Source organism: Muscardinus avellanarius, assembly GCF_963383645.1.
Source record: "Muscardinus avellanarius genome assembly, chromosome: 15".
Taxonomy (NCBI): Eukaryota; Metazoa; Chordata; class Mammalia; order Rodentia; family Gliridae; genus Muscardinus; species Muscardinus avellanarius.
The window spans coordinates 32,405,231-32,417,455 of NC_137801.1; the positions used below are offsets into that span (position 1 = coordinate 32,405,231).

The 12,225-nt window shown below is 44.2% G+C and overlaps 1 protein-coding gene across 1 annotated transcript; it reads left to right on the forward strand.

The window, feature by feature from the left end:
* Positions 1-224: 224 nt before the first annotated feature.
* GEMIN6 (gem nuclear organelle associated protein 6) lies at positions 225-3,955 on the forward strand (the record flags this gene model as incomplete). The annotated part of the gene is made up of 2 exons (XM_080711487.1): positions 225-352; positions 3,580-3,955. 2 exons carry the CDS (start codon positions 225-227, stop codon positions 3,953-3,955), a joined length of 504 nt encoding a protein of 167 aa, XP_080567613.1.
* Between the last annotated feature and the right edge of the window lie 8,270 nt (positions 3,956-12,225).

A 12,225-nucleotide genomic window follows, 5' to 3' on the forward strand; every position in this document is an offset into this window, starting at 1 on the left:
TATAGCCAGACCCTGTTTCAAAAGAAAAATAGGAGTGAAGGTCTAGCTCAGAGGTAGAGCTCCCCTACTTTCAATCTACAGTATCACCAAGAAAAAAAAAAAAGTTAATAATTTGAGGCAAATTGCAGATGTTCTCTGCTTCTAGGATGGAGGTTAGTGGTTAGACATTTGCTTGTGCAGAGCATGTATATTAACCCAAACTGGTGGTGGTTTTAGATTTAGCCATGAGCGAATGGATGAAGAAAAGCCCCTTAGAATGGGAAGACTACATTTACAAAGAAGTCAGAGTGACAGCCAGTGAGAAGAAGGAATATAAAGGATGGTTTTTAACCACAGACCCAGTCTCTGCCAAGTGAGTATACGTTCCGCTTCCCTGAAGTCACGGCACACTTTGTGCTGCCTGGCTGGTATATCCAAACCAAGAAAGGACACCAGTGAAATGCTGATTCTTTTCGTATGAGAATTTAATTGCCTTTGAATCCAAGTGCTGTCCTAACTACGGATGACGCCGTCAATTTTAGTTGGATAAATCCCATAACAGCCAAGTTCATGCGAAATGGACACAGAAATTTTTTTCTTGTCATATTGTTAATGGAAAATTCAAACATACACAAAAGTAAAAAGGATATTATAACAGACAATAACTTTCCACCCCTTCCAAGTATTTCAAAGCCAATTCTGGACTTCACAGATACTTTAGCATACCTCTTAGGAAATAAGGACATTTTAAAGAATACAACCACAATTTATGGTACCTAACAAAAGTAATAATAACACTGATATTAGCTAATTTCTAGTCCTTTCACAATTCCAGATGCCTCAAAAACTTTTTATATTAGTTTATTCAATTTGGTTGATATTTTTCTTCTTCTTCTTTTTTTTTTTTTGCAGTACTTGGGGTAAAACTCAGGGACATTCTACCTCCGAGCTACACTCCCAGCCCTATTTTTATTCTTTATTTTGAAACAAGGTCTCACTGAGTTGCAAAGGGCCTCACTAGGTAGTAGCTGAGACTTTCCTTGAACCACAATCCTCCTGTGTCAGCCTCCCAAATACTGAGATTACAAGCGTGCGCCACCATGCCTGGCTTATTCTTTTTCTTTATTTTTTGCAGTATGGGGATGGAACCCAGGGGCATTTTACCTCCGAGCTACACCCCAGCTCTATTTTTTTAGTCTTTTTATTTATTTTATTTTATTTTTTGCGAGTCTGGGGATGGAACCCAGGGGCATTCAACCTTTAAGCTACACCCCCTGCCCTATTTTTTTTTTTTTCTTATTTTGAAACAGGGTCTCATTGAGTTGCCAAGGGCCTTAGTAAGTAGCTGAGGCTGTTACAAACCTCAATCCTCTGGTCTCAGCCTCCCAAATGCTGGGATTACAAGCCTGTGCCACCACGCCCGGCTTTTTTGTTATTTTATTTGTGGGTTTGGGGATGGAACCCAGGGGCATTTGACCTCTGAGCTACACCCCCTGCCCTATTTTTTCTTATTTTGAAACAGAGTCTTGCTAAATTGCTTACAGCCTCTCTAAGTTGCTAAGGCTGACTTTGAACCTGAGATCCTCCTGACTCTGCCTTTAGGTACTGGGATTACAGGTGTAATCTGGCTGCATGCTGGCTGCTTAGTTTTTATTTTGAAAAAGGATCTTGGTAGTTTACCTCTATGTTGCTGAGGTATCAGGGTTATAAGTGTCCTTGAACCTGTGATCTTCCTGTACTAGGATCACACCCAACTGGAGATTTTTATTTATTTATTTTTGTGGTGCTGGGGATTGAACTCAGGGGTGGCTACCTCTGAGCTGTACCTCCAGCCCTATTTTATTTTTGATTTTTAAACAAGGTCTCAGTGAATTGCTGAGGCTGGCTTTGAACCTGTGATCCTTCTGTTTCAGCCTCTCAAGTACTGGGATTATAGGCGTATGCCACCAAACCTAACTAGTAATTTATATTTTCTTTTTTCATATGTGTGGTACTGAGGATTGGACCCAGGGATATTCTACCTCTGAGCTACACTCTTAGCCCTATTTAATTTCTTTTATTATTTATTTATTGTTTTGGTATCAGGGATTGAACCTAGGGACATTCTACCTCCGAGCTATACCCTTATCCCTATATTTTATTCTTTCTTTATTTTATTTTATTTTTATTTTTTTGCGGTACTAGAGGTGGTACTCAGGGGCATTCTACCTCCGAGCTACACCCCCAGACCTATTTTTTATTCTTTATTTTGAAACAGGGTCTCACTAAGCTGTAGAAGGCCTCACTAAGTAGCTGAGGCTGGCCGAGAACCTGAGATCCCCATCTCAGTCTCTATAGTCCTGAAGTTACAAGCATGCTCAACCACACCAGCTTATTTTTTTATTTTGAAACAGGGTCTTGTAAGTTTCTGAGGCTGGCTTTGAGCTTGGGATCCTCTTGTTTCAGTTTTCCAAGTACTGGGATTATAGGCATGTGCCACCATTCCCTGCTAGTAATTTATATTTTCCATAAAGTTTTCTGGATTTTTTTTTTGTGTGTGTGTGGTGGTGGTGGGGGGTTTCTGGGGATGAACCCAGGGGCATTCTACCTCCGAGCTACACCCCAGCCCGATTTTTTATTCTTTATTTTTGAAACAAGGTCTCACCAAGTTGCAGAGGACCTCACTAAGTAGCTGAGGCTAGCCAGGAACTGCCATCCTCCTGTCTCAGCCTTCCAAGGCTGGGATTACCAAGGTGTGCCACCACACCCAGCTTAAATTTTCTGTTTTAAGTTTCACAATTATCAGCATAAACTTGTTCTTACTATTTTCTATTAACTTTTGCTGCCATATTTCTAGAATTTATATATGTTTCTTCTCTCTTTAGAGTTTAGTTCTAGAGTTTTTTGAGTTAAATATTTTTTTCAAAGAACAACTTATAGATATGATGATCCTTTTGACTCTTGTTTTCTATTTCATTAATTGTATGCTTTGTTAAATCTATATTCTACCTTTTGAGATATATTTAAGGCATCTCTAACTTTTAATTTTGGTGCTGGAGATTGAACCCAGGGCCTCATGAATGCTAACACATGCTCTACCACTGAGCTGCCCTTCCTCATTAGCTTTTTTTTTTTTTTTTTGCCATACTGGGGATAGAACCCAGGGTTATGTCTACCTCCGACCTATCGCCCCCCCCCCCCAGCCCTAATTTTTATTCTTTTGAAACACGGTCTCACTAAGTTGCAGAGGACCTCACTCATGTGAGGCCTCATGTGAACTATGATCCTCCTGTCTCAGCCTCCCAAGTACTGTGGTTACAAGCATGCACCACCACACCCAGCCACCATTAACTCTTTAGGTAACACATTAACTGCATCTCGCGATGATGAGTTTTGCTCTGGGAGAAAAGTCTGGGTGTTAGGGTCCTCAGTGAATGCTTGTTGAACAAGTGGAGCACTTGGTGGTGAGGAGATGAGTTTCAAACAGGGAAGATTGTTCCCTCGTATTCTAGTGACCTGCTTGGGTTGGTGACACCTCTCATTCCATGGCTGCTTCTGTAGTTTTATGGGCCTTTAGGTTTCTCTTTTACAAATCTGTTCTGAACTTACTTTTCTCCAAAGTGTTGTCCTCGTGAACCTCCTTGAAGACGGCAGCGTCTCTGTGACTGGGATTATGGGACATGCTGTGCAGACTATTGAAATTGTGAATGAAGGGGGCCACGGAGTGAGAGAGAAGCTGATGCATCTGTTCACGTCTGCAGACTGCCGGGCGCACAGCCCCGAGGACCTGGAAAAGCGGAAGAACAGCCTAAAGGAATGGCTCGAGAAGAACCACATTCCCGTCACTGAGCAGGGAGAGTCACCAGGGACTCTCTGTGTGGCTGGAGTCTTGACTGTAGAACCACCATATGGCCCAGAAAATTGCAGCAGCTCTAATGAGATTATTTTGTCCCGGGTTCAGGGTCTTATTCAAGGACATCTCGGAGCTTCCCAGTGAGACGGCAGGGACTGTGGGCACGCTGATTAAAATCAACTTCATCTTTTCGTTACTTCATAAAATGTTTTCAATGAGCTGGGTGTGGTGGCGCACGCTTGTACTCCCAGCACTTGGGAGGCTGAGACAGGAGGCTTACAGGTTCAAAGCCAGCCTCCGCAACTGAGCGCGGCTTTTAGCAACCTAGTGAGACCTTGTTTCCACATAAGAGAGAGAGTCAGGCCCGAGGTGTAGCCTGATGGTAAAAATGACTCTGGGTTCACTTCCCCAGTACCAAAAAACAAAACTAATAAAATATTTTCGGTGTAAGTCTATCATATAGGACTTCAAAGGCACATGAGCAGTTTATGTATTTTAATTTTTTGTTTTGGCAAAATCAGAGGAGTAGATTATAAGTGCTAATTTCCTTGGGAAATAAACGAATTAACTGATAGAATGGTAGCATGACATACAATGAAATTAGCACAAGGAAGTCAGCGTGCGTGCCTCCCCCACCTTTTTTGTTGTGCTGGGAGCAAACTTGGCTTCTCCTATGTTAGGTGAGTACTCTATCAATGAGCTGTATCACCAGTTCAGTATATGCCCTGTGTGTGTGTGTGTGTGTGTGTGTGTGTGTGTGTGTGTGTGTGTGTGTGTGTGTGTGTGTTTTACTAAGGATTGATCTCAGGGGCATTTACCTCTGAATACCCCCAGCCCTATTTTGTTTAAAACAGTCTTGCTAGGTTGTTAGGCTGGCCTGCCATCATGCTCAGCTCTTTTTTTTTTTTTTGGTGGGTCTGGGGATGGAACCCAGGAGCATTTGACCTCTGAGCTACACCCCCTGCCTTATTTTTTCTTCTGTATTTTGAAGCAGGGCCTCCCTAAGTAGCTGAGGCTGTTTACGAACCACAATCCTCTAGTCTCAGCTTCCCGAACGCTGGGATTACAAGTGCGCCACCACACCCGGCTCTTTTTCTTTTCTTTTTTTTTTTTTTTTTTTTTTTTTTTTTTTGGTGGTACTGGGGATGGAACCCAGAGGCTTTCTACCTCCGGGCTATACTCCCAGCCCTATTTTATATTTTATTTGGAAACAGGGTCTCACTAAGTTGCTGAGAGCCTCACTAAGTAGCTGAGGCTGGCTTCGAACCTGTGCGATCCTCCTGTCTCAGCCTCCCAAGCGCGGGGATTACAAGCATGCACCACCACGCCCAGCTTTTTTTCCTTTTCTTTTATGGTAGGAAATATATTTGAGAAAAGTGCAACATGATAGGTTTAATATAACATATAGCCAGCTGTGGTGGTACGCTGCTATAATCCCAGTATTTGGGAGGCTGAGACAAGGATTAAAGGTTCCAGAACAGGCTCAGCAAAATTGTGACTCTCAGCCATCTAGAAAGACCCTGTTTCACAACAAAAAATAAAAAGGGTTAGAGGTGTAGCACAAAGGTAGAATGCCTCTGAGTTCAATCACCAGTATATATATATATCAAACACACACACACACACACACACACACACACACACGTAAGGTATCAGCATGGAGCGCACATCTGTAATCCCAGTACTTGGGAGGCTGAGACAAGAAGATTGCAGATTTGTGGCCAGCCTTAGCAATTTAGTGAGACCCTCCCCAACATAGGGAGTATAACTCAGAGTTAGAATGCCTCTGTTCAATCCCCAGTACTTACCCCCCAAAAAGAAAAAGAAATAAATTATTATGGCTAATCAGTTTAAGTCTTTTGCCCTAATTTAGTCAGTGTGTTTTAAGTGTTTTGTCTTATTTGGATGTAATCGTAGTTTTTTTTTTTTGTGTGTGTGTGTGTGGTACTGGGGATGGAACCCAGGGTCATTCTACATCTGTGCTACACCCCTACACATATTTTTATTTGGAAACGTCTCACTAAGTTGCTGAAGTTGTTCTTGAACCTGCCATCCTCCTGTCTCATCCTCCCAAGTACTGGGATCACAAGCATGTACCACCACACCCGGCTGGTAAAGTAGTTTTGGAATCAGGTGGGTTTTTTTTTTTTTGGTGGTACTGGGGTTCCTGGAAGCCCTTCTACCTCCGGGCTACACTCCCAGACCTATTTTATATTTTTTTTTATTTAGAAACGGTCTCCTAAGCCAGCGTGTGAGGCTGGCTTCAAACCTGCGCGATCCTCCTATCTCCGCCTCCCAAGCGCAGGGATTACAAGCGTGCGCCACCATGCCCGGCTTTTTTTTTTTTTTTTTTTTAATATTGTTTTGTTTTCTTTAGAGGCATTCTACTTCTGAGCTACTCTAGCTTTTTTTTTTTTTTTTTTCTTTCAGTACTGAGGATGGAACCCAGTGGCATTGTACCTCCCAGCTACACCCTGGCCCTGTTTTTATGGTTTGTTTGTTTGTTTATTTATTTATTTATTTATTTATTTGGTGGTACTGGGGGTGGAACCCAGAGGCTTTCTACCTCCGGGCTATACTCCCAGACCTTTTGTATATTTTATTTGGAAACGGGGTCTCACTAAGTTGCTGAGAGCCTCACTAAGTAGCTGAGAGCCTCACTAAGTAGCTGAGGCTGGCTTTGATCCTCCTGTCTCAGCCTCCCAAGTGTGGGGATTACAAGTGTGTGCCACCACGCCTGGCTAGTCTTTTAAATTTTGAAATGGTCTCCCGAATGGCCTCGCTAAGTAGCTGAGGCTGTCCCTGAACCACGATCCTCTGGTCTCTACCTCCTGAATGCTGGGATTACAAGCGTGAGCCATCACGCCTGTCCCACTCACACTCTTTTTATTTTTTATTTTGAAATAAGGTCTCGCTGGATGTGGTTGCCCATACCTGTAATTCCGTTATGTGGGAGGCTGAGACAGGAAGATTGCAGGTTTAAGGACAACCTCAGCAAGTAGCAAAAACTCAAAAAAACTAGTGAGACCCTGTTTCAAAAGAAAATAAAAAAGGGGCTGGAAATGTAGCTTGGAGGTAGAGCACCCTTCCCAATCAGTCCCCAGTATGCCCCCACCCCACCTCATGCGCAAAAGAAACAGTCTGGTTAGGTTGCTAAGAGCCTTACTGAGTGGGGGGGGGGGTTGTGTGTGTGTAGGTTGCCGAGAGTCTTACTGGTGTGGGTGTGTGTCCCTACCTCATACACAAAAGAAACAGTCTGGTTAGGTTGCTGAGAGTCATATTGGTGTGTGTGTGTGTGTGTGTGTGTGTGTGTGTGTGTGTGTGTGTGTTGCACTGGGGATTGAACCCAGGGGCATTCTATCTCCAAACTACATCCCGGACTTCATTTTACTTTTATTTTGAAACAAGGTTTTGCTATGTTGCTAAAAGTCTCAGTACTTGTTGAGGCTGTTCTAGAACTTACAATCCTCCTGTGTCAGCTTCCCAAGTACTGGGATTGTAAGCGTGCACCACATGCCTGGCTGTGAGGCTGGTTTTGAACCTGCGATTCTCCTGTTTCAGCTTCCCAAGTACTTGTATTACAGGCATGCACCACCACTCTGAACATATTATTATTTTGTGGGTCTGGGGATGGAACCCAGGAGCATTCTACCTCCAAACTACGCCCCTGCTCTATTTTTTATTTATTTTGAAACAGGGTCGCTCTTAAGTTGTGGAGGGCCTCACTAAGTACCTGAGGCTGGCCACGAACTGCGATCCTCCTGTCTCAAGCCTCGCAAATGCTGGGATTACAAGCGTGCGCCACCACGCCCAGCTAGCATATTGTGTTTTGTGGGGGGTTTTGGTATGGGGATTGAGCCCAGAGGCATTCTACCTCTGAGCTACACCCTCAGTTTTATTTTGAAACAGGGTCTTGTTAGGTTGTTGAGAGTCTTCACTACTTGCTGAGGCTGTCCTCGAACTGGTGATCCTTCTGCTTCTGCCTTCTATGTACTGAGATTACAGGCGTGTGTGTGTGTGTGTGTGTGTGTGTGTGTGTGTGTGTGTTTATTTTGTGGCACTGAGGGTGTGGAACCCAGAGGCTTTCTACCTCCGGGCTATGTTCCCAGATTTATTTTATATTTTATTTGGAAACAGGGTCTCAGTAAATTGCAGAGGGCCTCACTAAGTAGCTGAGGCTGGCTTTGAACCTGTGCGATCCTCCTGTCTCAGCCTCCCAAGTGCTGGGATAACAAGCATGCGCCACCATGCCCGGCATGTTTTATTTTTTAAATATTTTGATTGGTGCATTATAGTCTCACATTATAATGTAGTTCATAGCTGGGCATGGTGGTGCACACTTGTAATCTCAGTACCTGAGAGGCCGTGATAGAATCACAGGTTTGTGGCCAGCCTCAGCAACTTAGTGTGGCCCTCCACAACTTAGGGAGACCCTGTTTCAAAATAATAAAAATTAGGGCTGGAAGCTGGGCATGGTGGTGCACACTTGTAATCCCAGCATTGGGGAGGCAGAGATGGGAGGATTGCCGTTCAAGGACAGCCTTGGCTACTTAGGCCCTTTGCAACTCAGTGAGACTGTTTCAAAATAAAGAATAAAAAATGGGGCTGGGGGTGTCACTTGGAGGTAGAATGCCCCTGGGTTTCAACCCCAGTACCACCAATAAATAAGTAAATAAATAAAAGGGCTAGGGGTGTAGCTTGGAGGCAGAATGCCCTTAGGTTCCTTCCTCAGTACTGCAAAAATAAATAAACATGAATATACATATAGTATTATAATTTCTGATTGCAGTCTTTATGGAAAGATACCCATGAGTGATATAGCTGGACACATTTTGTTTTTTGGGGGGGTTTTGTTTGTTTTGGGGGGGTCGGGATGGAACCCAGGGGCATTTGACCTCCAAGCTACACCCCCTGCCCAATTTTTTATTCTTTGTTTTGAAACAGGGTCTCACTGAGTTGCAGAGGGCCTCACTAAGTAGCTGAGGCTGTCCTCAAACCGCGATCCTCTGGTCTCAGCCTCCCAAATGCTGGGATTACAAGTGTGCGCCACCATGCCCGGCACACATTATGCTTTGAATATGATTTTTGTTCCCCTAAAGGTTAATGTATCGGGAACTTGCTCCCCAGGATGGAAGGTGCTAGAGCCTTAAGAGGGCTGAGTGGGAGGCGGGTTGGCAGTGGGAGCATGCCCCCCCAGGGAATTGTGGGGGCCTACTGCTCTCTGACCTCCTCTTTGTAATGTAAGGGTTTTCACCACCATCATAGGATGCAACCTGGAGAGACAGAAGGAGCAGACAAGTAAGGCCTTCACCCAAACCAAGCGGTGCTACTGCCACACCCTTGAACCTTCAAAATGGAGCTCTTAAGCCTCTTCCTCATTAGTGGTCTGTGTACCTTCTTATAGTGATGAAAAGCTAACAGGAAAAAAATAGGTTTTGGAGCTGGGCATGGTAGTGCATACTTGTAATCACAATACTTGGGGGGCTGAGACAGGAGGATCATCTCTGGTTGGAGGCCAGTATGCAGAAACTCAGACCTTGTTTGAAAATAAAAATAAAACTGGGCACAGGGGACTAGAGAGTTTTGACTATTAATAAAACCTTAACATATAAGTTGCAATTTTCAAAGCCTTTAAAGTCGAGTATTGGCTAAAATATCTGAGGAAAAAGTTAAGTGTGGCAAGGCATGCCTAGTAAACTCAGCCCATTCTTCAAGTTTTTGATGCTTTTTGTCTAGTCCCTACTGGTCTAGGCCAGGTTTTCTGAGGGGAGAGAACATAGGACGTGTCCTTCACCTACAGTTCACCCTGCTTCTTGAAAGCCAGAGGGCCATAATTCCATATGTAGGTTCTGGACTAGAAAGATCCCTCTTAGCTAAGCCAAGTCTAGCATGGCCCTAAGGCTCCCACATCAAATTAGAACCGTAAGTTCCTGACTCCCTAGGACAGGGGTTAGCAAATGACCCTGGCCAAAGTTAGTCTGCCTCCATTTGTAGAGTAAGATTTTACTGGGATACAACAGTACCTATTGGCTTACATGACATCTGTGGCCACTATTATTTTTTTTTAATGTGGTGTTGGGGATTGAGTCCAAGTCTCAGTACATTGCTGTCCTCAAACATGCAATCCTGCCTCAGCTTCCCAAGTACGGGGATTAAGGGCATTGCCACACTGCCCAGCTCATCTGTGGCTACTTTCATTCTCCAGTGACAGAGTTGAATACTTGTCAAAGAAGCTGTCTTCTATTTACAGAAAAATAGGTTCTTTTACAGAAAATTTGCACTAGGAGATCCTTGAACGAGCCTGGTCTGCCATGGATTAGGACTGACTTCCCCAGGAACTTTGACTTGTACTACCAGTATCCTAGGACCACCACAGGATACTTACTCCCACTTCTCTGGTCCAAGAAATCCTGCTGAGCAAACAGCTTATTTCCTCAGTTCTCTTATATTGTAGATTCTTTTATCATATATGCAAAAAAAAAAAAAGAATTGGTATCTTTGGGAAGAAATGTAAATACTCGGGTTTTGAGGTTTTTTTTTTTTTTTTGCAGGCTTGGAGATGGAACCCAGGGGCATTCTCCTCTGAGCTATATCCCCTGCCCTAAGTTGCAGAGGGCCTCACTAAATAGATGAGGCTGTCTGTGAACCGCGATCCTCCTGTTTCAGCCTCCTGAATGCTGGGATTACAAGCGTGCGCCACCACGCCTGGCAGGTTTTGAGGTCTTTGAATACAATCCGATAGCACAGCCAATTCCCCGCACAGTTGGCTAAAAGATGTCCTAGCCCAGTGCTGCTTGTACTTAACCCTCAGAATCAGCTGGAGAGCTGATTGCTGAAGCACATTGCTGAACCACTTGATGTCCCAGTAGTTTCTATCCCAGTCGTTTCAGTAGGTCTGGTTTGGGACTCAGGATTTTTAACAAACTCCTAGATAATGATGCTATCAATTCTGGACTACAATTTTTTTTTGTTAAATTTATTTTTTTTATTGGTACACTGTATTCATTAACTTTTTTTGTATCTTTGAGCTATACTCCCAGCCCTATTTTATTTATTTATTTATTTATTTTTATTATTATTATTTTTGGTGGTACTGGGGATGGAACCCAGAGGCTTTTTACCTCCGGGCTATACCCCCAGACCTATTTTATATTTTATTTGGAAACAGGGTCTCACTAAGTTGCTGAGAGCCTCACTAAGTAGCTGAGGCTGGCTTTGAACCTGTACGATCCTCCTGTCTCAGCCTCCTAAGCGCGGGGATTACAGGCATGCGCCACCACGCCCGGCACCCTATTTTATATTTTATTTTGAAACAGAGTCTCACTAGCTTGTGGAGGGCCTAAGTTGCTGAAGCTGGCTTCAAACCTGCGACCCTCCTGTCTCAGTCTCCCAGGTACTGGGATTATAGACCAGTGTCACCAAGCCTGGCCCAGACTCCATTAGCAGCAGCACTTTAGGAACTTTAGGGTAACAGGTTTTCCTGACAGCTTTTAAGTTCTATGATCCCCAAAATAAAATTTAGGGCATAGCTTTTCTCCTTGTGGCTAAGACTCCCGTTCAAACCCCCAAAATACTTTTTAGAAAACAAATAGAGCATAGAGAATAAGAACCTTTTCTTACTCAGCATGGGAATGATTCTGCAAGATGCAGGAGCCCTTGAAATGGCAGAAGCCTTCTAGGTCACCACAGCACCAGCTGGGCTTGGTCCTGGCTCAGGGGCAGGCTCTGGTGCAGTGGTGTTGGTAGATGTATTTGCTCTTAAACTAATGAGCTGGGGACATAGACGATTTCTTAGCAACTGAGTCCATTGATTGTTTAAACAATTTACGTGCAAACAAAAACTGAGTGCTTGGAAAGGGCAAATGATCCAGCTCTGCTGTGGAAACTGCCTGCTTGGGGAGTTTTCCTAGTTGGGGCCTCAGCCAAGACTCTTCCCAGGAGTTTCACTCATCTGCTTCTGATCCCTCCTCGGGGATCTCAGCCTCTGGGGCTCCAGAGGGAGACCCCTTCCCCAGGCCGGCTCTGCTTACAGCAGGCTCTGAGCCACAGCCAAGGAAGTCTTTGTACATGGTAGTAAGAATGTTTCTTTAAGCCGGGCGTGGTGGCGCACGCTTGTAATCCCCTGCTTGGGAGGCTGAAACAGGAGGGTCGCGCAGGTTTGAAGCCAGCCTCTGCCACTTAGGCTCTCAGCAACTTAGTGAGACCCTGTTTCCAAATAAAAAGCATAAAATAGGTCTGGGAGGAAAGCCTGGAGGTAGAAAGCCCCAGGGTTCCACCCCCAGTACCACCACAAAAAAAAAATTTTTTTTTTTAGCCAGGCATGGTGGTGCACACTTGTAATCCCAGTACTTGGGAGGCTGAGACAGGAGGATTGCAGGTTTGCAGCCAGCCTCAACTACTTAGTGAGGCCTTCT